This window comes from Thermobia domestica, chromosome 16 (genome assembly GCF_964235325.1).
Source record: "Thermobia domestica chromosome 16, izTheDome1.hap1.1, whole genome shotgun sequence".
Classification (NCBI taxonomy): Eukaryota; Metazoa; Arthropoda; class Insecta; order Zygentoma; family Lepismatidae; genus Thermobia; species Thermobia domestica.
Window position 1 is genome coordinate 30326760 of NC_137469.1, and position 22912 is coordinate 30349671.

At 35.9% G+C, this 22912-nt stretch overlaps 1 protein-coding gene across 3 annotated transcripts in view; it reads left to right on the forward strand.

Annotated features, from left to right (window-relative positions):
- LOC145672964 (voltage-dependent calcium channel subunit alpha-2/delta-3-like) overlaps window positions 1-22912 on the forward strand; it is a 169912-nt gene that overhangs the window by 105018 nt on the left and 41982 nt on the right. For all 3 annotated transcript variants that reach the window (XM_081742228.1, XM_081742229.1, XM_081742230.1), the window contains 2 exons: window positions 6277-6393; window positions 20319-20431. In XM_081742228.1, the coding sequence (XP_081598354.1) occupies window positions 6277-6393; window positions 20319-20431 (230 nt within the window). The remainder of the gene's footprint in view (window positions 1-6276; window positions 6394-20318; window positions 20432-22912) is intronic.

A 22912-nucleotide genomic window follows, 5' to 3' on the forward strand; every position in this document is an offset into this window, starting at 1 on the left:
TAAATACTTTCTTCTGGGGCTTAGGCCCTTATTCTTCCATACCGCCACTTCACCTTAAAACATATTCTGATGAAAATTACTGTGTAATCAGTAAGCATATAATCAAAATTCTAGTAATTTGGCTTAAGACGTCTGTAAAATGAAATATCGGATATAGTATACGAGAGTGCCTCATCATTTAGCGAGGACTCACGAAGTGCAGTCTTTTAAGGATTATTCATTGAGGATATAGGAACTTGAAAAGGAGGTAAAAATGAGACTTTCATTTAATTACTGAGTAATATAAAATAAAATGTACGTCGGTTTGCGTTGCGTTTCGTTGTGTTTTATGGTATGCGAAGAATAATAATGTGCCCTTGTACGTAGTGTATGAGTATATGTGGTGGATTTGAAACATATCGCATGTCACGTGCACGTGGATGCTTCTTACTACTTCTAAATGTAATAAAATCATTTTTATACGTAGTGCAACAGTAGGAAGTATCCACGCGCACAGATCATGAGGCACTGTTGTATACTATTACCGAAATATCTTCGGGAACAAATAGCATTTGAAATGAGTTATGGCATTGGCATGATTTTATAGTAATCATAACGTCCACTATGTTACTGACCAGATAATTATATAACTGATACCTGTAATATGAATTAGCGCAGCATTAAACGTAGTCTATACCATTGGATAAAACCAGAGTTAGTCAATAAAGTTTGCACATTGAAACATGAAGTTAGACATCGTATAGTTACAACAATGCCAAAACGATTATGGTATATACAAAGGCTATATTTAAAGAGATAAGAGATATAATTATAAAGGAATATTAAAGAAGATAAATGTGTTTACGGAAGTTCTAAATAATGTGTTTAATATAGGGTAGAATTTATATTTAATGTATGTTTGCCTTTGTTGAATTTATGAGTTATGGATAATGCTGACTGTATAAAGAATAACTTCAGTGTTGTAATAAGATAAACCCTGACCACGGGTAATGCTTACGCGAAGATTCTGTAGCTAATTAATTTCAGTGACAGAAACCAACCCGAGTGGCATGCCTAATATTAACTACTTGAACTCCTATTTATAATCTGTTCCTTATGAAGATAAATATACTTTCATGCATATCAATCTGATTCAATACAGTGGAATCCGAAGATAGAAACACTTATATACACATGTAAATTCCTTAATTTATGTACAATTATATCAATGTGGAGTCAACCTCTGCATTATTATGTGTACTGGCTAATTTGCAGATATTCTATAAACAAGCTAATTCAGAACAGTATTATTATTTGTTTGTCTTCAAATTAGTTGTTATCTATTTAAATTATGTTATTGAAAATCCGAAATTTACTTGAAGAGATTTCATACATTCACTCAGTGAGTCACGGTTTCTTTTTCATCTCACACCGTGCAATGTGAGCGAATAAATCTTCATGGTTTCACTTACTTCCAAAATCAAGAATCTGAATCTAAATCGGATTTTCCACGTTTTGCATAAACGTGGTGGCGACTCAGTAATTTTAGGGCTAAACGTAATTCAGTGGTCTGAGGTTACCTATCGTTTGACAACGAAGGCAACTGTGTAGTAATATAAGTAAAAAGTCAGATATGCCAAAATATGGAGCGGTGTAGAGCAGAATAGCGTAACTAAAGGTTTGGGCCCCCCCGCGGACACCGTGGAGTTGGGCATCTTCTCTGCATCTCACTGCACGATTTGGGGACCCTGGTGGCTTCGGGTCCCCCGCAATGCGGGGTCTGCGGGGCCCCTATTTACGCCCATATATATATATATATATATATATATATATATATATATATATATATATATATATATATATATATATGGCGACCCTTTAAGAACCCGCGCCAAGGGTCCTCAACTTGTCCAGTCCGGCACTGATTTCCTATATTCAATTCTTCAATAATATGTCCAGCACTGATTCTTCAAAATTAGAATTCTTCATTCTAAGATCAGTCATTCTACTTAAGGATTAGATTGTACTATAAATTGAACAAATATATCTCATTATTATTAATCAATACCTTCCATATTTAAGTTAGCACTGTTTTAGCATCTGTTCGTCCTCTAAATTCTATGATGAGTGTTCGTGGCTTTAGCATTATTTAAAATCAATTCAAAATAAAATATAGGATACTTGAATTTTTAAATGTTTGCATGTATATTTTTAATCTGGTTCTTTTTGATACTGGTATCTATGTTCAGTGACAAAAAAAAAAAAAAAAAAAAAAAAAAAAAAAAAAGAAAGAAAGAAAAAGAAACATGACTTGCTGTATGTTACAAATATTAAAAATCTTAATTTTAACTAGTTCTCCAAAATAGTGCCGTAACATTTCTTTAACAAATTTATTCAATAGTCATTTTAGAGTATACTAAAAATAAAACGAATAACTTGTTAATTATATCACACATGAACGGAAATATTGTAATTATTATGATCATTAATCCCATGTCTATATATATAGCCTTATTGAAGGCATCCTAGCTCTCTTTGAAAAGCTCGCAGTCTTATCCGTAAACAAAAGTAACATGAATTTTCTGTAGCTTTTAAACTTCTTTATTTCAAGTTAAATAGGAGCCGCGGTGGCTTAGTGGTAGAGCGTTCACCTCTGGTGCATGGGGTCCTTGGTTCGATCCCAGCTCGCGCCAAGTGAACTTTGTGATGGACAAACATCGTGTGTATGGGTTTTCTCGGGGTTCTTCCGTTTCCGCCCACTTTCTTCATTTCACCATTTCTCATTCATTTCTCATCATCGCTGTCTCCTTTAGCCTAGCTGGCATTATCATGAGACGTAAAATTTTGAGATTTCATTTTTTTTATTTTAAGCTAAAATAATAAATTTTGCTGTGCACAATAATGAGAATAAAGTTTTTAAAAAGTAGTTAGTCAAGTTTAGTTTTGAACAAGGTTGTTCATTACAAATATATGTATATATATTTTCTCGCAATGATTCGAACGGAAGTTACTATAGATGTTCTTTTGTTTTGAATATGATTTTATACTTGAAAGTGATTGCTAAGATATCACATACAAATTATAAAGTACTTTCAGTTTAATAAAACCCATCTTTGACAAGGAAATAATAGTTGTATTTGTTTCAGGTGTTTAGTTCAACAATTTCAAATGATGGCAGCGTGAGTGGTGAAGAATAACTTTATATTGTACTTTCCAGGAGTAATAACAACTATTTTACAATCGACAACTATACCACCCCACCTAGCTTTGGATCTCGTCCATAACTTTAAGTAAAAGATCCACAATCTGACCAAAACAAACAAACAAACAAAAAATCTTATAATGGTAGATTTATTACACTTTCGACAAAATATCATTCATCACCGAAAAAAATTACATGGATGCCTTATTAATATACGTTTTGTTTTGTTTGTTTGGGTCAGATTCTAGAACCTTTAAACTTAATATTAAAAACTATATATATATATATATAAAATATACGCATCTATTTTCTCAAAATCAATTCTTTTCTACACAGATATTCATACTCCGTAACAAGAAAAATTAACATGCCTTTTTATTGCAGGTTACAATATAAAGAAACTTAATTTGATATAGTTCCTCAAAATAAACTCGACATATAAAATTTATTTAACATATTTTTTCAATAATTATGCTCTGTGGTATGAGTTAAGTTGGTCACTTCATAATTTGGTCTGCTGTGCAACTTGGATATGTATTTGTGGAAATTTAGAAATCTAAGGTATACTATAATAACCTCACTCGCAACATTGCCAATTGTCGATCTTTGATAATGATATAATAATTTAAATAAATAGTGTAATGACTATGGTCGCTACTGCATATGTTAACAAGCAGTGTCAAATAAAGGATTTCATTAAGGGTAGGATTCACTCACTCAATTTCATTTCTCTTCAAGATAAGTGTAATTTTTGTATATACACAGATTGATTTAAAAGTAGCGGCAACACTGTTATCACGTCAGAGACCTAGGGTTGCCAACTCTGAAAAATAAAATTACCAGCAGTCACTCACAATTCCCAAGACAGATGAAGAATAATTGTATTTTAATCATGAAACATATTTTTGAGTCTGGACAAAAATACCGGTCTGCCGGTAAAATACTGGCCAGTTGACAACCCTATAGAGAACTTGTCTCAACACTACCAAAGCTCGATTGCAGATAAGGGAATGTGAGATGATGGAGCGTGGCGAGTGGTAACGACTGTGTGTTATTCAGTCAACAGCAGCAGTGAGGTAAAATAGAAGAGGAAAATTGAAGCGTCATAACGTCGGAAGGATGAACAACGTGCGTTTGTCACGTTTGTGCAGTACACAACATTGCTTTTCAGAACTTCGTAATGAGCTTTTTGCCAAAATGAAGTAGCCACTTTTCAGGAGGCGCTAAGACATAAAAGACACCATCACCCGTGGCATATAGTGGTCCCTGCGGGATATCCACAAATATTGATGCACTGACGGTGTACAACGCCTTCCACACGTATAGCAGCTGTAATATTTTCCATAAGTAGAAGCTTTGCTTTGTATATACTTAAACACAAACAAACTATTTGCTGAGCAAAACAATATATTCACATAATAAACTACATACGTGTTACAGTTTCGCCAACTAACACGTATGTAGTTTATTATGTGAATATATTGTTTTGCTCAGCAAATAATTTGTTTGTGTTTACGTATAGCAGAAAGTGATAGGGATAGGAGACGATCACATTAAAGACGTGTAACAGGTGTTATTTTGTGCATAAAGTTAGATAAGTTATAACAACGTTGCATTGCTTTTTATGCATCCCTTGTATATCGTAATATAGTAGATGTTTATTTTTCATTAATATCTTTCTCAGGGGGAGAGTTAAAACCCTGAGCCTCCTTGCGTATACCTTTGCTACCAAAGAGCAAGCGATCAATTTATTGCTTGATATATCAAAAAGGAAAAGGACAATCATGAGGGGTGAGAAAAAAAGTTAGGAGTGGAATTTCAAAGAATCTATTGTGACAGGAAATGGAAGTACTTTGTGCAAAGTTACTATATTACTACTCTATAAGTTGACAACTTGTTTAAGTTGAATATTTTCCGTGAATTTAAACTCAAACAATAATATGTATTGGGTAATTCGATTAATCACTTAATATTTTACTTAAACCTCTTTTCTGCCTATTTAATCATAGGTTTAAATGCAATTAAGCTAATTAAAATCGTATTTTTCACTTTCCGACTTAAAAAAAATATACATCTAAGATTAAAATGGAGCATTATTATAAATACTTGGATCTTTTTTTTCTCTCTCTCTGTGGTACCTCGTCAAATATAATAATTGCACAAACTAAAATTTCATGAACTCCTAAATGGCCTACTGTTACCTTTAGTTTGGGAAAGCTTGCTTCAGTTTCCGTTGGTAATACGTGTAATCTAGATTTAATATTAAACTGTTATTTCAAGTTACGTTATTTAAAACTTTGGCGCTAAAAGCAATGGACTTGATGTAAAAACCAAGTAACATTAAAGGTTTACTTACCTATAGAATTCATAAACCGCAATTAGTGACAGATTCAACATTGATTCACAAAAATATACTATAAGTAACAATAAATGCAGATTTACTACAAGTAACAAAAAATGATGATTCTATTTGAAAAAAAAATTGGGATGATGGTGAAATTATTGGAGATTTAATTTTGACTAGTCATCGCAGGTTTACATTCGGAAGTAACTATAAAATCATTTTTTTTTAAATCCTACAAAGCTAATTGCAGGAATCTTAGTAATATAAAGTATCAAATTGTTGTATAATAATACCTTATTTTAAACATATTAAATTTGATACTCTATCATGAAAGAGAACTGTTGTATACTAGACATGTCTCTAAATAAGTATTTACATTTTTTGCTACTAATTGCAATATATTTAATTATTATAATTATTTTCTTTTGGCAGCAATTGTATGTCTCTTATATGTCCATCATAACTAATTTAGTATTTCTTTTTAACTTACAGCAGTTTTATATTTATATTTAATAAAAATTTTAAATTCCATGTACAACAGGACGTTAACATTTAATTTGCTTCCATTTTCTTACAATTTTGCATAATTGTACTGAATTAAATTTATGTACCAGATAGGATAAATATCTGTGCATACTAATAAAATACGTGTACTGTTTTTGGCATAATTTCCTTTGGTATAATTGTACTTTTGATGAATTAATTGAAACCGTACCGTTTCAAGAAGATAACAAAATTAAATTATTTACAGGGAACAGTTGTTACGAAGATTTGGTATTAAATTGGCATTTGTTGCGACGCCTAGCGGCTTGACTAGATGGTTAGATTACTTCTCTGCGGAAAATGATGATGATGAAGAGAGTGAACCGTAAGTAACATATACTGTAATCGTAACACATGAGGTTGAGGTTTTCAGGTTCAAGGGGCAAATTTCAAAGTATGTTAAATAAAGTTTGATAATTGGTCGGAAGTAAAAGTTTAGTAGAAAAATGAGTTTGAGTTCCGAACCTCTGAACATTTTCAAGTCTCAAATCTAGTAATATTTTGCAATTGTAGCGAACAATCTTATTGTTAGAAATGTATTTATTTACAAGAGATAAACACATTTAATATTCAAAACTAACCAGAAAAGGTGGAGAGAATTAGGACAACGCGATAAAACTTTCTAGGTGTCACCTGATATAATTTTTTTACGGTTGCTCAGAATTATCTTAGTTTCATCCTGTTTAATCATACTCGAAAATTGATCATACTAATCAAAGAAAAGTTTCCCTGCTTCTCATGTACGTGTTTGGAAGATTCTAAGAATGGGATACAAAGAAATATAATACCAGAATGATTGACGAACATAATATCCTCGAAGTTTAATATCTTCTGCCAACGGACTTTCAACACGTTGACACCAGCAGAATATATCGACTAATCTGGATTTCAAATAGCCTGTCACTGTAAAGATAAGTTCTTCATTAGACTGAAATTTCTTGCCACCAAGAATTTTATTAAGGTTTGGGAACAGATGGAAGTTACTGGGAGCAAGATGAGGTGAGTACGGGAATTGGGTAGTACTTGGAAGCGAAGTTTATCCAGTTTCCACTTGGAAGCGAAGTCTATGACCAATGCAAAACTTTCCAGTGTGAGTGGGCGCGGAATCCATCGCGCCGGGAGTTTCCTCATGCACAACATTGAATGAGAATTAAGAAAAAATTGAATATTTCTTGGCGACGTGATTTTAGTAAGTCTTCTCGTGTCATCAGCCAGGTGAATGTATTGACATCCGATGTTTCGAATGTAGACATTGCATTCATCTTTAAGAATTGTAATGAAAAGACAGGAGATATGGGTATGTATATATGGTGACTATTTAGGAACAGAGCTATGAATGGGAGCTTGTGATTGGCTGAAGGAAACGCTGGCTTCTGATTGGCTGAAGAATACTGGTTCCTAATTGGTTGTTGTTTTGGCTACGAGAAATGGCTTTGTTGAATGTCTGTTTTTGTTTCTGAAAAGGGCCGACCAGATAGGGCTGAGTTGAAACCCATTGTCTCTATTGAGACTGTTCCTTTCCCGAGAGATAGCTATCGCTTCCTTATTGTTGAGTCCCAAAAATTACTGTACTTGGCTACTATGGTGGTATTTGTAAAATCAATTCTGTGTTCAAGCTCTAGGCTATACTCTTCTAGTCCTGACTTTTCGGGCTGCCGAAGTCTTATGTAGAGCTGTGTGTTCTTTGCATCGTTGTTCTATTGTATATCCAGTCTGTTCTATGTATGCTCTGCCACATTCGCACCGTATACGATATACACCAGGAGCGCGCAGCTGGAGGTCGCCTTTCACTAGTTTGAGTAATGATATGAAGTTGGCTGCAGAGTTATGAATAACTCTTGTACCATGTCTGGCAAGTATTCTGCTGACTTTGCCGTACATGCGGGCGATGAAAGAAAATTTAACAGTAGAGAGTTATTTCTTACTCTTAACATTTTTGATTACTTTGTCTTCCGAAGTAATAGCCCTTTTTGATGCCTGTAGGACTGTAGCCATTCTCTTGTAGCATCAAGCAAAGATGGTTGAATTTCTCTTGTAAACTTTGCTCGTCACTTACGGAGATTGCTGAGAATGTGGTGTGTCACGAGCACCCACTGGATGAGCTATCTCACGCACTTGCACTCGTCAATTAGTCTGAAGCTAACTGTAAATAGTGAGCCCAAGCTCGAACTAGTGCGATTCCTAGTGTGATCCTCATTGAAATTAGCGAACGTGAGTCCCATTGAAAATAGCGAGATTAAGTCTGAATCAGGAGCGTCATTTCAGATTTTGCTTGGGGGGGGGGGGCAAGACCCCTTGATGTAAGTAAAATTTCACGTTTTTCACTGATTTACTACCATTCTATTGATAAAATCTATATACATCTCAAACTCAGGGGGGCAAATGCCCCTCCCTGCCCCCCCCTAAATGACGCGCCTGGTCTGAATAAACCCTGGTTGCAAAAGGACCATCTTCGATTCTGTTTTTTCTACCCGAGTGCGCAAGGTTTATAAACAGCAGAAGACCTAGAAAGATCTTAATCAACATAAACTTGAATTATTCACAGGGATTGTTTAGACATTGGATGGAATTTGCATTCCCGATTCGACAGTTCAGATTGTAATCAGGCCCTTAATACTGAATCAGCCCCTGCAATTAATTTTTGGTAAGCAAATACTGTATCTGAAGTGGCTTGAGTTTAATTAAATGAAAAGGTGAACGTGTATCTGAACTGAGCAATATGTCGTTTAGTTATTATTGTAAACTGGAAACACTATTTGCTTTTTTCTTTTAGTTACAAATCATAAAAGGCGAAAATATTTAGTTACATCAAATCATAAATACTCAAAAGGGGATGAGAAAGCTTGTACGTCAAACCTCCTTTTGAATCCTGACATTGAGCAAGAAGTGTAATAATATTAAATTTACAATTTTGTTGTTCAGAAAATTCACGAACTACAGAGGACTGGAACATGCCTTAATGGCGTGTCGTATGACATCAGAATCTGTTACCTAGGGGCGGCTTGACCTTGGCTGATATTCGAAATTTTTTACAGCCTGCACGAAACTTCAGGAACCAACGAGTTTGTGTGCTGTGGTTCACTGCATCTTCCCCTTTCGCATCTTCTCCTTTCGCTTTAGGTTGATGCCTCAGCATTATGACCGAGTTCTAATCCATACAACAGGAGGGTGTCTATCGGTCACGAAAGTCACGAATGTCACGAAAAAGTCACGAAATCACAAAACGGTCATGAAAGTCACGAAATTTAGCTTTTGGGTCACGATTTTTTAAAACTGTACAAATGTACTAACAGATTGGAAAATTTCGTTCTATAAAACGTCAAAATTCACCACCAAAAACGTCAATGGTCGGCTTTAGACGCTACCAAATCGCAAGCAAAGTACTTTTCTATCGCATGGATGAAAATTCGGCCTAATTCGCACCCAAATTTTCTCTTGAAAGTGTTAGAAAATTTTATGATTTGGTAAAGGAAAGGTCACGAAAAAGTCACGAAATTTCATTTTGGAATTTTAGTAGATACCCTGAACAGTTAACATATCAGACAGTTAACATAGTTTAGTGGTTAGAGCGCTGGATTCATGTCCGCATGAACCCGGGTTCGATTCCCGGCCGGTGCTTCCCTAATTTTCGGCGTCGTGAGGCAAACTGGGGAGTCACGTGAATAAAAGACGTGACGGCTACTAGGCCTAGAAAGCTCCCGATACATCGGTTAGCGATACGGTGACGCTACGCGATGACAACGCATTCGTCGCTAGGTTGGACGTAAGTTCCACCAGTCATTAACAGATGGCGTGGGGCGGCTCAGGCTCACAAAGCGGACCATTACGCCAATTTGGTTTCGTGGTTATATCAGATGTTGTTAAGCATTCATCGTCACTGCCACTGGAAACTGAATGAATATACTGACACAGTGGCCCCCTTCATGTTAAATAGTCCGCTTGCCATACTACTTCTTGAGTCAATGTGACTGTGTACTTACGGTCGATCACGACGTATGCACGCGGTTGCTGTTGTCACCGTCGCATTTGCGCTAGAGCAAATGTGAGGGTGCATATATCTTAGTTGCGCAGACGGCGCATGGAGTGGTGAGGTGGTTTCCAATATTTTTTGAAATAAGAATCAAGGTTTATAAACGTTTCCTATATATTTTATAAAATTGTCTATGGGTACCGGATACAGACTATACAGGTACAATAATGTAGGTAAGATACTTATCACAATATCCAGCCGCCAATTGCACTTCACTAAAAACTGAGTCTACAATTCTTGTCGCACTCGTGTTTCACTCCATGCTATGCGGTACTTCATCTTCTCAGAGCCTGATCTCCGGTGCCCTTCGGTGCGGGTTCCGACCCTGCTGCTGCTGTCGCTGTTATCCTCTCGGGTCCCACGTGAAGAAGAAGGCTCTTCTCCTCTCCCTAAAGTATACAGCCCCTTGGCCGGACCCTGCGCTGCCACCTGCCGGGAAAACTGGGAACCATCCAAAGACGTTTCAGAAAGCATGGGACGATGTGGTGGCGCTGACTACCACACTGTTTGCGTTGTGAAAATACTTAAGACTTATCTTACCCTCGTAATGCTTTCTCAGTTTTAAACACTATCCGCCTTTTAAACACTATCCGCCTTATACAGAGTCGTTTTGACGTAAGATTAGCGTCATACTAAAGACCTGGCTACTGCAGGAAATATATGTTAGTCGAACTCTTTAGTATGGCAGTAACGCGTCAGAACGACTCTGCATAAGGCCCTATATCTCTTGCTTTTTTACAGATTTAGAATTTTCTAAAAAATGCCGAGAAAAATACGTATCAGAACAAATCTAATGGAGTACTTGAAAATTTGAACTTAAAACATCAGAGATTTGGACAACAATTAAATTTTACTTTACAAATTATTCAATTTTAACAAATCTCATTTGTACCCTTGGTAATGCAAGTATTTTCTGCACAACTAAACAAAATCTAGAGATGTGATCACAGAAGAAAAAAATAATAATGTATCCTACCATTAGGTACAGAAAGCCTTTGGCCCTCCAAATAACATTAATTAACCAGATTGTTAAAAAGCTGGTAAATATAGTAGAAAATTTTGAAGTACCTGTGAAAACAGGAAAACTGAAGCCTGAAGTACAGCAGGCCAGAGACTACCTTCAACAGGTTCCAAATTCCGTTCGTCAAGAACTTCTAGAAAAAACTGTTGTGTTGATACATGATCTTGATCATGAAAGATTGTTGTTACATAATTTTGGCGAAATGATTCCAAATCATGGTCTGTTTTATGTTGCATTTTTATTATTGTCATCAAATATGAGTCAAATACGATTTCCTTCCTACAAATTTTGCAGCAATAAAGTTCCGCCAGAAGATTTTGAAGAACTGGTGCAGTTGTTGGTCAACTTACAACTTCAAAATATGCATGCACTAAGTCTTCCTGAAATAGATGACTGTGAACAGGTATCACCAGTTAATAACGTAATAACCTATGTAAAAATAAAAGAGAAGACACTAAAGAGAACCATTTTATTATTGCAGACATTACTTCAGAGAAACAACACACTGACAGATCTCAATCTGAACTTGGTTACCACAAATGATATATTGTGGACAATTGGAAGAACGTGTCATCACCTTCAATGCTTAAATGTATCAAGGTCCTACATAAACGACATAGGAATCTGCTATCTAACTCGAGTATGGGACCATCACAAAGAAACTTTCGTCGAGATCGAAGACATGGAAGATGAATTTTCAATGAGAGATTTCATATCACATGTTATAAATGTATCGGCATATGGGACGAAAGAATATATAAACGATGCCATCACGTTTAATATTCCAAATCACAAATCAAGTCTTTGCTCGACACTAAAGACTCTTAATTTGTATGAAACTGATGTAACAGTTGAGTGCTTATTTATGGCATTAATTGTTCTCAGAAATTTGGAAAAACTAACATGTCGTACAGATGATGTACTCCATTATTTGAATAAACATTTCAAGGAAAGCGTTGAACATTTTCAGTTTCCAAACTTTAGTTTGAAGTCTCTAGAAGTGAACAATCTAGGACCAGAGTATCTGACTGTGATTAAAGCTATTTGTCCCAATATTCGTAAACTGACGGTATGGGACTTTACTGGCCCGTGGCTGTGGGAAGGCATAGGATGGAATGGGCAATTTGAACAATATATAAGTGATATTGGAATAAACCTAAGAAAATTGATTGTTGGTCGCGGATTATCGGAGTATGATTTGTGGTTTTACTTGAAACACTGTCCTAATTTGGAGCAACTGAGAATACATGTTGAAGAAAACAGAAGGCTTGGAGTAACGTCAGGAAAGCTAACTTGGAGTAACGTGAATGAACTGATGCCACATCCAAACCTAAGGAAAGCTGAACTCTCTGGCATTGTTTCAATAAAAATAGCGCAACTATTTCTTGAAAGTGCATCGTCACTAGAGAAAGTGATATTTTCGAAAACTATGGATGAAAATTTCCTTTCATCTCTTTGTGTAAGTGCTATATCCAGTAATATGACACATTTCTTCATTTTAAGTGGCAGAAATTTTAATCCAAATGAGGTGTCGAAGTTTTGGCAATGCCACCAACAGATTAAAGTTATGGGACCTTTCAATTTTGGAGTGAAAGATTTGGGCTTGGGCACAAATATCGATCTCGTTTTCAAAAGGCCATCATCATTACACGAAGATTTCTAATTGGAATACATCGTCTCTTGTATTGATTTAACGAAGATTAACTACTGAGGTAATCATCTTATGATGGAATATTCAAAAACAGTAATTTCAGTTCTCAAATTCAAGTTCTATTATTTACTGTAGGCAGTTTTGTAAAATTCACATGTAAAGAAAAAAATGTTTCCGACTACTTTATTTCATTAAGTAATTACAAAGAAACATATTTTTACCTCTTACAAGAGATTTTCATCCTTACGGTATAAATTAAACTACAGAGATCACACTGTTTTCTTAAGACTTTAGTCTGATGCAACTGAATTTAATGCGAAACAAAATTATAAGATGTAAATTAAGAGCTTCAAAGAGCAATGAACCAAGAATTTCCCAGTTTCTCAGTAAGTGGCATCTCATCGTTGAAACCCTGCGCTCTAGTAACTAGTCAGGCAGATAAAACATTTTGTATGTATAAAAGTGTGTTACGCGACAGGAGGGGGGGGGGGGAGAATTACCACAAAATATTGAAAAATATATAGTCCAGGGTGACCAGTCTCGGATTTGGGGTATAGGGCCCCGGCAGTAGCCTCACTTGGAGGACCCCATCTCCCCTTCCCATGTAGCATGTAGGAGTCTCACAAAGTATACTAAGTATCATCTTCTTATTTTTTTTTTATTCTGCTTATTGTAATGACACACTATTTCCAGCTTCATTTAGGCATGGTAATGGGCCCCAATGTGAGGACGTATTCTGTTTCTTTATGGTATTGCAATAGCATGTCAAAAGACTAACAGAGGGACCCAGCAGTACTTTATAAAATTCAGTCTTATATCGGTATTCATGGGGTTTATAACGACTCACCAAAGGTAGTCGTCAACCTGGTTCGGCTAATGATATAAGTAAATCTTGAGTGGTAGTAATTGTTTACACATAAAAATATGTTCAATAATTATATACACTATTATTCTCACCTTTTCAATCGAAATTACAAGTCGATGATCGGTATTAAATGGTTTATTAGTTGATACTCTTTTAACGTATTTTCACTCAAACTGTCTTGCAAACATACATGTTGATTAGGTAACTATAAACAACTACATAGCAACGAATTATACAATAATGCATATTTCTTTACATATATTAAAAACATTCTTCTTTTGTTATTTTAAATTAACATTATATCAAGTATATTGCTTGAGTATGAGCACTTTCTGCCCAAGGTACAGGTAATTATTAAACGATACAAAGTATCTCGTTGTATAAAAATGTCGCCCGACGATGGGACTGAATATAAAAGTTACAAGCGAGCTGGGCTTTTTTATTTAAGAACCACTGGTCCGTTTACAATAATGATGTTACATTACTTATGTCCTTTACATTTTGATCGCCCCTCATATATATCTTCATTAAGCTTCATATATATAAATACATTTATAATACATCTTTTATTCCATTCTCATTTATATTTTATTACAAAGAAACGTCGTCGCTTAATAATATAATTAATGAAGGGTGCGAAGTCAAAATCGTAAGAGGCAAATTACTTTTTAAAAACATAAGTCACAATGATTAGCAGTTTCAATCATTATTAAAACGGTTATGTTATGGAAATAATATTTGATCTCTCCAGGGCGCATTATATAATAACTACGTTAGATGACGTTTCATAATATACATTGTATCCATAAGGCATCAGAATATAGAAGAATCTTATTCGGGTAACATATAAAGTAGCGCATAAAGACAGTCGTCGGATAAATAGCTTAATAGAATGAACCTTATTCTTAACATAATCTTTGACAACAAATTTTCAACACAAATCCATATAATATAAATAACCTTTGCCTGTGATCAATTATAAATCGAATTATAATTCTTCACATTAACAAGAGAGAATTAAAAATCATTTGAAAATTATCATTGGTTAATGAGAATTAAAGAAAATTAAATTAAGTAAAAATCAAAAATTAAACGTAACCTACGTTCAGACGAACAAAAGGAAGAAAATAAATCTATTTTTACACAAACATATTCATAAGAATCAGTAGCTGATATGGGTTTAACTCTTACTTCATCAACTGCAGTCAGTTTACATTCGTACTTGCATATGATTCTAATAAAGTACATTGTACTGCACAATCGTGATTAGGTTCCGCATTATTTTGTACATGAATTGCGTCATTATCTTGATTTTGATACAAAGTGCCATCTCTTGAATTACGACTACGTCTATCTATGTAGTTTACTGTATTCCTTGAATTTCGCCATGTATTTCGTTTATTTTTGAATCTATTTTGGTTATATGGTCTAACATAAGGATTGCCACGGTTGATTAGGTTAGGTGGATTCCCAACATATCTTTGCCTATTTTGCCCGTTCGGATTGCTTAAATTCACTCGATTTAGATTGTGTTCCGTATCGTTCGCATTACGGATATTTAGATTACGAACAGGTACAAAGTGATCTGAATTGTTTTTAATTTTGCCTACTCCTGCTTGATGATTCTGAGCGTGGTATTGAGTTTCATAACATTGTACAATCATTAATAAGTGATTAAAACTCATACACTGGGTAGAAAACAGGATCTGCTGTAGTTTAAATGGTAGCAAATTTCGAATTGATGCAATTACTCTAGATTCCGATTGCAACGGATTTACGACTTTTAATTCGTTATAGGTATTTACAACAAAATCAACAACAGATTTGTGCAAACGAGGATTGAAAGGTTGATTTCTAATCGTGGCATCTCTGTTTGCAAGCAAAAAGTCATTTTCGTAATTTGCAATCAGCGCAGCTTTAAATTCCTCATATGTATTGACGTGATCTCGTACTGCTTTAAACCATAAAAAACATGGTGGGAGTAATAAATGAGGGATTAGTTTCATATATTGCGATTTATCTATACACATTATATTGCACTCATCCTGAAATTTTTCTAGGAAAGAAGTAGCATTTTCGTTACATTTACCACTGAACTTACTCATAGCACGTATTTCACTCATCTTTACACTTAACTTTACCTTTCTTTCATCTTTCCGTGTTCGTGTTGAGTGACAATTCCTACCTACTGCGTGATGTGTAGTTCCACCGTCTCCTTTCCGCCCATCTGTATTCCTTGGATGGATTCCTTCCAAAATAATGTCCTCATCGGATGGATTACTAGAAGATGAGATAATGTGAGGTCCACATTGATCTGCTACGGGTGAATGCGAGGTCATCTCCTGTGAACAAGGGAACTCCAAATGATCATTAACCATGTTGTTGTGGTATGCGTTGTCCTTAATCTGTAGCATCCTGATTTCCTCTTGTAATGTAGATATCAACTGAGTATTCGCACGTATTTTGGTAGAATTATCCGTGATCTGAATCTTTTGTTGCCGTACAGAAGATTCTATTACTTCCAAATCCTTTTTTACACCATTGACCTCTTGAATAACATGGTTGTAATTATCCTGGCAATCTTCAGATACCCTTCTAAGCTTTTCATCGAACTGTGAGGTGATGTCACTCATCGCCTGGATAATAGATTGTTTCGTCTCTTCGGATGTCTGCTCCAATCGTTTACTTAATTCCTGATACTGTTTGCCGGATTCCTCGGATTTTCGCTCCACCGTCTGTTTTAATTCCTCATACTGTTTGCTGGATTCTTCGGATTTCCGCTCCATCGTCTGTTTTAATTCCTCATACTGTTTGCTGGATTCTTCGGATTTCCGCTCCATCGTCTGTTTTAGTTCATTGGACATCTGAGCCAGATTTTGTTCTTGTCGCTGTAGAGCCATTAAAATTTTGTCTTCAAAGGTCAACACTTCAGGTACAACAGGAGCTGTACTTTGTTCTTCGTTACCACTGTCACCAGTTTCTTTCTCCATTACCTCACCGATCATCATTTTTCTTGTGATTATTTTACCACTTCTAAGTATAGTAAAGTTCGTAGTCATGAACCTTATTATTGAAGTAAATTCCCCCTTACTTTGTACTTCAGGATATGAATTTACAAAGTTCCCGGGTGAGGTAAACCAAAAATTTTATAACGACTCACCAAAGGTAGTCGTCAACCTGGTTCGGCTAATGATATAAGTAAATCTTGAGTGGTAGTAATTGTTTACACATAAAAATATGTTCAATAATTATATACACTATTATTCTCACCTTTTCAATCGAAATTACAAGTCGATGATCGGTATTAAATGGTTTATTAGTTGATACTCTTTTAACGTATTTTCACTCAAACTGTCTTGCAAACATACATGTTGATTAGGTAACTATAAACAACTACATAGCAACGAATTATACAATAATGCATATTTCTTTACATATATTAAAAACATTCTTCTTTTGTTATTTTAAATTAACATTATATCAAGTATATTGCTTGAGTATGAGCACTTTCTGCCCAAGGTACAGGTAATTATTAAACGATACAAAGTATCTCGTTGTAGGTTCCAATATACATTTAGACAATATGATGCCTGGGCCCCATTCTTCATATTGTTGAAATATATTTGTACTAGGCTACAAACAAAGGGCCCCAAACATAACTTTATAATACTGTTAGTTTCATTCCAATAATGGAACCCCAAGACTATTTTCAATGCGGGGATCACCGAACTCTGGAAACGAAACAAACTACAACGAGTAACTATGCTCCGACACAATAGACATGTTTTACCTTACTTTCCATGGTAATCAATATTCATTATTATATACGAAGTATTTATTTATTTATTTTATTTATTTAGAAAGGGCCCGGCAGGCATCCCTGCCCCTCTACCCTGCCCAGTCCGAACCTGAGGGTGGCGACAAAACTTACTGGAAAGAATTCTCTGACTTTTCACGATTTTTCAGAGCATTTTTTTAAAAATCTCTGATATGTAATTAGACACAAACCTGCCCATGTTCATGGAAGAATATGACCAAGAAAAGATAACAACGATGAAACGTAAGTAATGTACAGTGTGTTTGAAAAAGAACTCCCTAGTTTTAATGTGTCCTAGAATCTGTACAAAGTGACATACACTATTCTAGTTTGTGGTGTTTGATTCATCAACTCTCCAAGTTTGGCTCCCTTTGCAGTTGGCAGGTCTGCTTGACCTTGAGACGGCACCAGTGCTGTTTTTTCCTCTGTTTCCTCAGTTCAGTCCAGGCAGGCGATAGGCAGGGTTGGCCCAATACCTTGGACACCACGAAGCCCAGACTTAACCCACTGGACTTTTTCTTTTGGAGCTAGATAAAAAATGTTGTGTACAGTGAAAAGATTAGACATCAATCATTTATGGGAAAGAATCGTTGCGGCGGTTGGAACAGTTACACCTGAAATGTTAGTGAATACGTGGCGAGAAGTGGAATATCGTCTCGACGTGTGCAGGGCCACAAATGGATCCTACGTTGAAGTCTACCAACATTAAACAAAACTTGAAGCAATTCTCTTTCATAATATGTACTCATTGATGTAAGCTTTCATTCATTTCCCAATTAAATTTATACTTAAAACTAGGGAGTTCTTTTCAAACACCCTGTATTTTCCCCTCTAATCAACTAGAACATTGAATAATATAAAAACAAATACAATATATTTTAATACCCCGAACTTAACGCTTAATCGGTATCTCATTCTCTTCAGAATAGAACAGCCTTTCAAACGGTACCATTTACATGTCTCCACCATGCACCTAAGGTAAAAAAAAAAAAAGCGAAAAAAGGGAATTTTTGTTTAAAATATCTATTTTTTTACTTTCTTGCCCCTCTGGCCCCCTGTGTTAACGCACAGATATGAAAACAATCTGATAAATACTACTCGGTAGAAAATTTCAATCTTCTAGGTGCAAAAGTAAGCCCGCCAAAAAATAGGCTAAACAAATATATATATATATATATATATATATATATATATATATATATATATATATATATATATATATATATATATATTTAATTATGACATCATTACCTCCAATGTCTCGACGCAGAAAGGCATGAAACCATACGTAACGTGTTCTACAATGCCTCTAGACTTGAAAGAAAAAGCAAACGAGGTAAAAAAAATCTTTATTGGTTCTTTTTTTAATCGAATAATAAAGACACTACTTTAGTACCTAAAAATAGGTATTAGAACTCCAAAGGGGTTGCACAATAATACTTTACTTCGTAAAAATTGAATTTTGTTATACAAACTTTTAATATCTAACAATCAAATGTGATAATGTAAATTCATTTTGAAGGCGAGGGATATTTAACTGGGCTTAATATCACATAATTAAAATCATAATTGAAATTTGATTTCAAGTTAATTTGAAAGGAAACAGGGAAATAATTCTCCGTATAACGCATGGACTAAAAATAAAGACAGTACAGTTACTCAACACTGATAAAACAAATTAACTTAAAATCGCACTGAAGAACTCAAACGTATGAGAATGTGGTGAGTTTTATTTATTTATTTTATTTATTTATTTATTATTATTATTATTATTATTATTTTTTTTTTTTTTGTAGTGTGCATAAATATAGAGCATATAGGATAAAAATTTCCTATGATGTTTCTTTTAGGTAATAATAATAATAACCCCCTGCCGTAAGCGTCGGTGGACCACCGATGGGCAACTACCGAACTCTCGCCAAAAATTGGCGGCCCCGCAGCGAAGGTCCGCGGTGGCCCCACTTCCGTTTTGAAAATTATACCACCAGTGGCAGAGATGCGACGAAACGCCAATGAACCATAAAATTACTTTCCCAAAATATGTTAAATCGCCTACATGTATGGTTTGTTTACATTAAGGTGAGTCTTAAAAAACGCTAAAAAACGTACCAAAAAAAGTAGCCCGGGAGAGGGAGGCGGCGAACCACCTACCTTATGATTACTAGACGCGTGTTCTTCCGACTTCGCCATGGAGGCGATGAAGGAAGCCTCGCTTGTAGGGGGATAAATCGTTGAGGTTTTTATAATTTGGTCAATCAGAGTGCTTCTTTAACCGTGTATATTCGGCGATAACCGTTTGGGGTCAGATAAAGTGCGTTCGCGATGTAATTTTATAACAAAATGACGCGCGTCTATTTACATTATTTCATAGTTCTCCCATATTCACTTTCTAATAATCGGCGACAGTTGCCATCTAAATTCACACAATTATACGCACTCATCTCAAGATTATTCACTTCATGATGTAGAGGCAGAGGTTACTTTTGACCCCCGGAGCTCATTTTAGGAACAATTCGTCAGGAAAAAATAATATATAATAATAACCGGATTCACATGACTGGCGATCGTTCCTGTTGGTCCCTTCGCGATTCTCCGCGACAAATCGAAGGAGCGCGGACCAAAATGAAGTCCTCGCTGCTACGCGGTGATAATTTCAACGTTCCGACTCTAGATATCTGTTTCGACTCGACGAAACTCTCCCGTTAGTGGCAAACTAGCGGCAATCCTTTGACGCATCACTATATCGACGATCGACATTTGCCGGCAAGTGGATCACCAGGTGTTGGCGACGTTTACGGCATGGGGAATTTGTATTTCTACTTTTTTTTAATCTAAAAGTTGGCTATATATACACATTTGTTTCTAGACATTTCAGCCAAATTCACAATCGAGCTATTGATGAAGTTTGGTACAGAAGAGCAGTCGAAGAATACAAGTATTCCAACACAAGTTTTGTTTTTGCCGTACCATTTGATGCAGGTAAGTTAAACTGTAATTTGTTCATATAGGGTTAGAGTCACGGCATATCCTAGTTTTGTAGATAATCCAGACAGATACAGAAACAATATAGGAACAATTGAGATATAAGGAACTGTATGATATTTCGTCAGGAAGGTTGTTTGTTTTATGTTCAGCCGATTTGGAATGATGCTGTTACGTGTGTAGTTGTGTCAGAAGTACGAAACCAGCATCATCAACGTAGTGTCTCAGTTTACAGATGCTGGAGTGTCGTATTGGTACTAATGAAATGCTGTCAAAAGTGAACCTTATAAGGAATAATACATGTTGGCTCTTTTCCACAGACATTCTTCGTGTAATCGTACGGTGAAACAATGTCGGGAAAACAGTTTAACCATCGAAGTGACCATAGTTTTATATACCATGGCGAGGCAAACACAAGTGGGGCCCCATACAGAAATATTCGACATCGAGATTACTAAACACAAGTGGGGCCCCATGCAGAAATATTCGACATCGAGATTACTAAACACAAGTGGGATCCCATGCAGAAATACTCGACATCGAGATTACTAAATACAAGTGGGGCCCCATGCAGAAATATTCGACATCGAGATTACTAAACACAAGTGAGGCCCCATGCAGAAATATTCGACATTGAGATTACTAAACACAAGTGGGGCCCCCATGCAGAAATATTCGACATCGAGATTACTAGTGTGACCTTAAGTACTTCGTGGAATTCGTTGACTGGCAAGGCAGGAGGATACATCACCGTATCATGACATGGCCCATACCATGGCGAGGCAAACACAAGTGGGGCCCCATACAGAAATATTCGACATCGAGATTACTAAACACAAGTGGAGCCCCATGCAGAAATATTCGACATCGAGATTACTAAACACAAGTGGGGCCCCATGCAGAAATATTCGACATCGAGATTACTAAACACAAGTGGGGCCCCATGCAGAAATATTCGACATCGAGATTACTAAACACAAGTGGGGCCCTGTGCAGAAATATTCGACATCGAGATTACTAAACACAAGTGGGGCCCCCATGCAGAAATATTCGACATCGAGATTACTAGTGTGACCTTAAGTACTTCGTGGAATTCGTTGACTGGCAAGGCAGGAGGATACATCACCGTACCATGACATGGCCCAGAAACTAAATCTGGCACAGTTTTAGACACAACCTACTCCAATGTCACATTTCTGAACAAAAGATAAACTGCCAGAATCTGTAGAAAAGGCACTGGGAGGAAGAAAGGAAGGTCAAATTGATCAACTGTTGTCATGTTGGATGAAACCTACATTTACATGCAATATATCATTCGGGTAATTTCATACGGAGACACCTATGGCAAGGGACGTACTGAGCTTTAGCGCCGTGCAGAGGAAGTTTCTTGTAGAGAATCATGATTATCATGATACAGTTACGAGGGAACGTTGGAGTTACGTAAGATAAACAAAAATATGAAGGTGAGTGCTACCTACTTCCAGCAATCCGTCATGACTCCAATAAGTCGGAAATGCATCTCTCGTTTGTACGGAGCTAACAAGCACCAGGTCTGGATTCACATGCACAAACCGTTCGCCCATCCTCTTCGGTTTAATCATGACATGAAGAAGCAAACGGAGATCCATGTTGTTCCCTTTAATGACACTCCTATCAAAGCCCTAATGCCAACCTCATTGATCTTTCCGAATTTGGATTGTTAAAACGATGTCTACAACATCGTCCTCACTAGCTGTAGCAAACCTGTAGGAAGGAGTGGGATGAAATTCTTATCTTGTACTCCAACGTAGTTTGTTGTAGTGGAAATTGAAATATCGGGTAATAGTCCATATGCTGGTGGTTCGATAGAACATAACCGGTGATGGCGTCACTTTGAAAATCGGTCGAATATGAATCCAAACAACCTTCTGTACTCACCGTATTTTCCCCCGCATATAAGATTTGATACCATTATTGAAATCCAAAAGGGTGTGGTTAACCGTTTGAAGAAGATTCCTATAGCAAAACTTCCAGTGTCATGAAGAGTTAGTGAGAAATTCTTGACAAGCCGACAGGAAAACAATGGCTAAGTAGTAGAGTGTTTCCCTTTGTTGGGAAGAGTCTCTGATTTGATCCCATGCCATGTAAGTTTCTCCCACATTCTTATTTCACAAATGCTTTCATAATGATTCATTTTTGATAGGCATCCCGTTTCTTTTAGCCCAAAATGTATATACATGCGACGTTAAAGATGTCATTGCAAATTTACTTACTAGTGTTGAGTGAAAATTGGATTTTACATAATAAGAAATAATATAGCCAATGTTTAATTATTAAAGCAGCTCAAGCGACGCATGATTATATAACTATTAACTATAACTCAGAAATATTAAAATGAAAAACATTGCCAATGGTTAAGTTAACCTGTAGTAATGTTCTATTATTATTATTCATTATATAATGGAGGCCATGAAATGTGATTAAAATAGAAATGTGTCT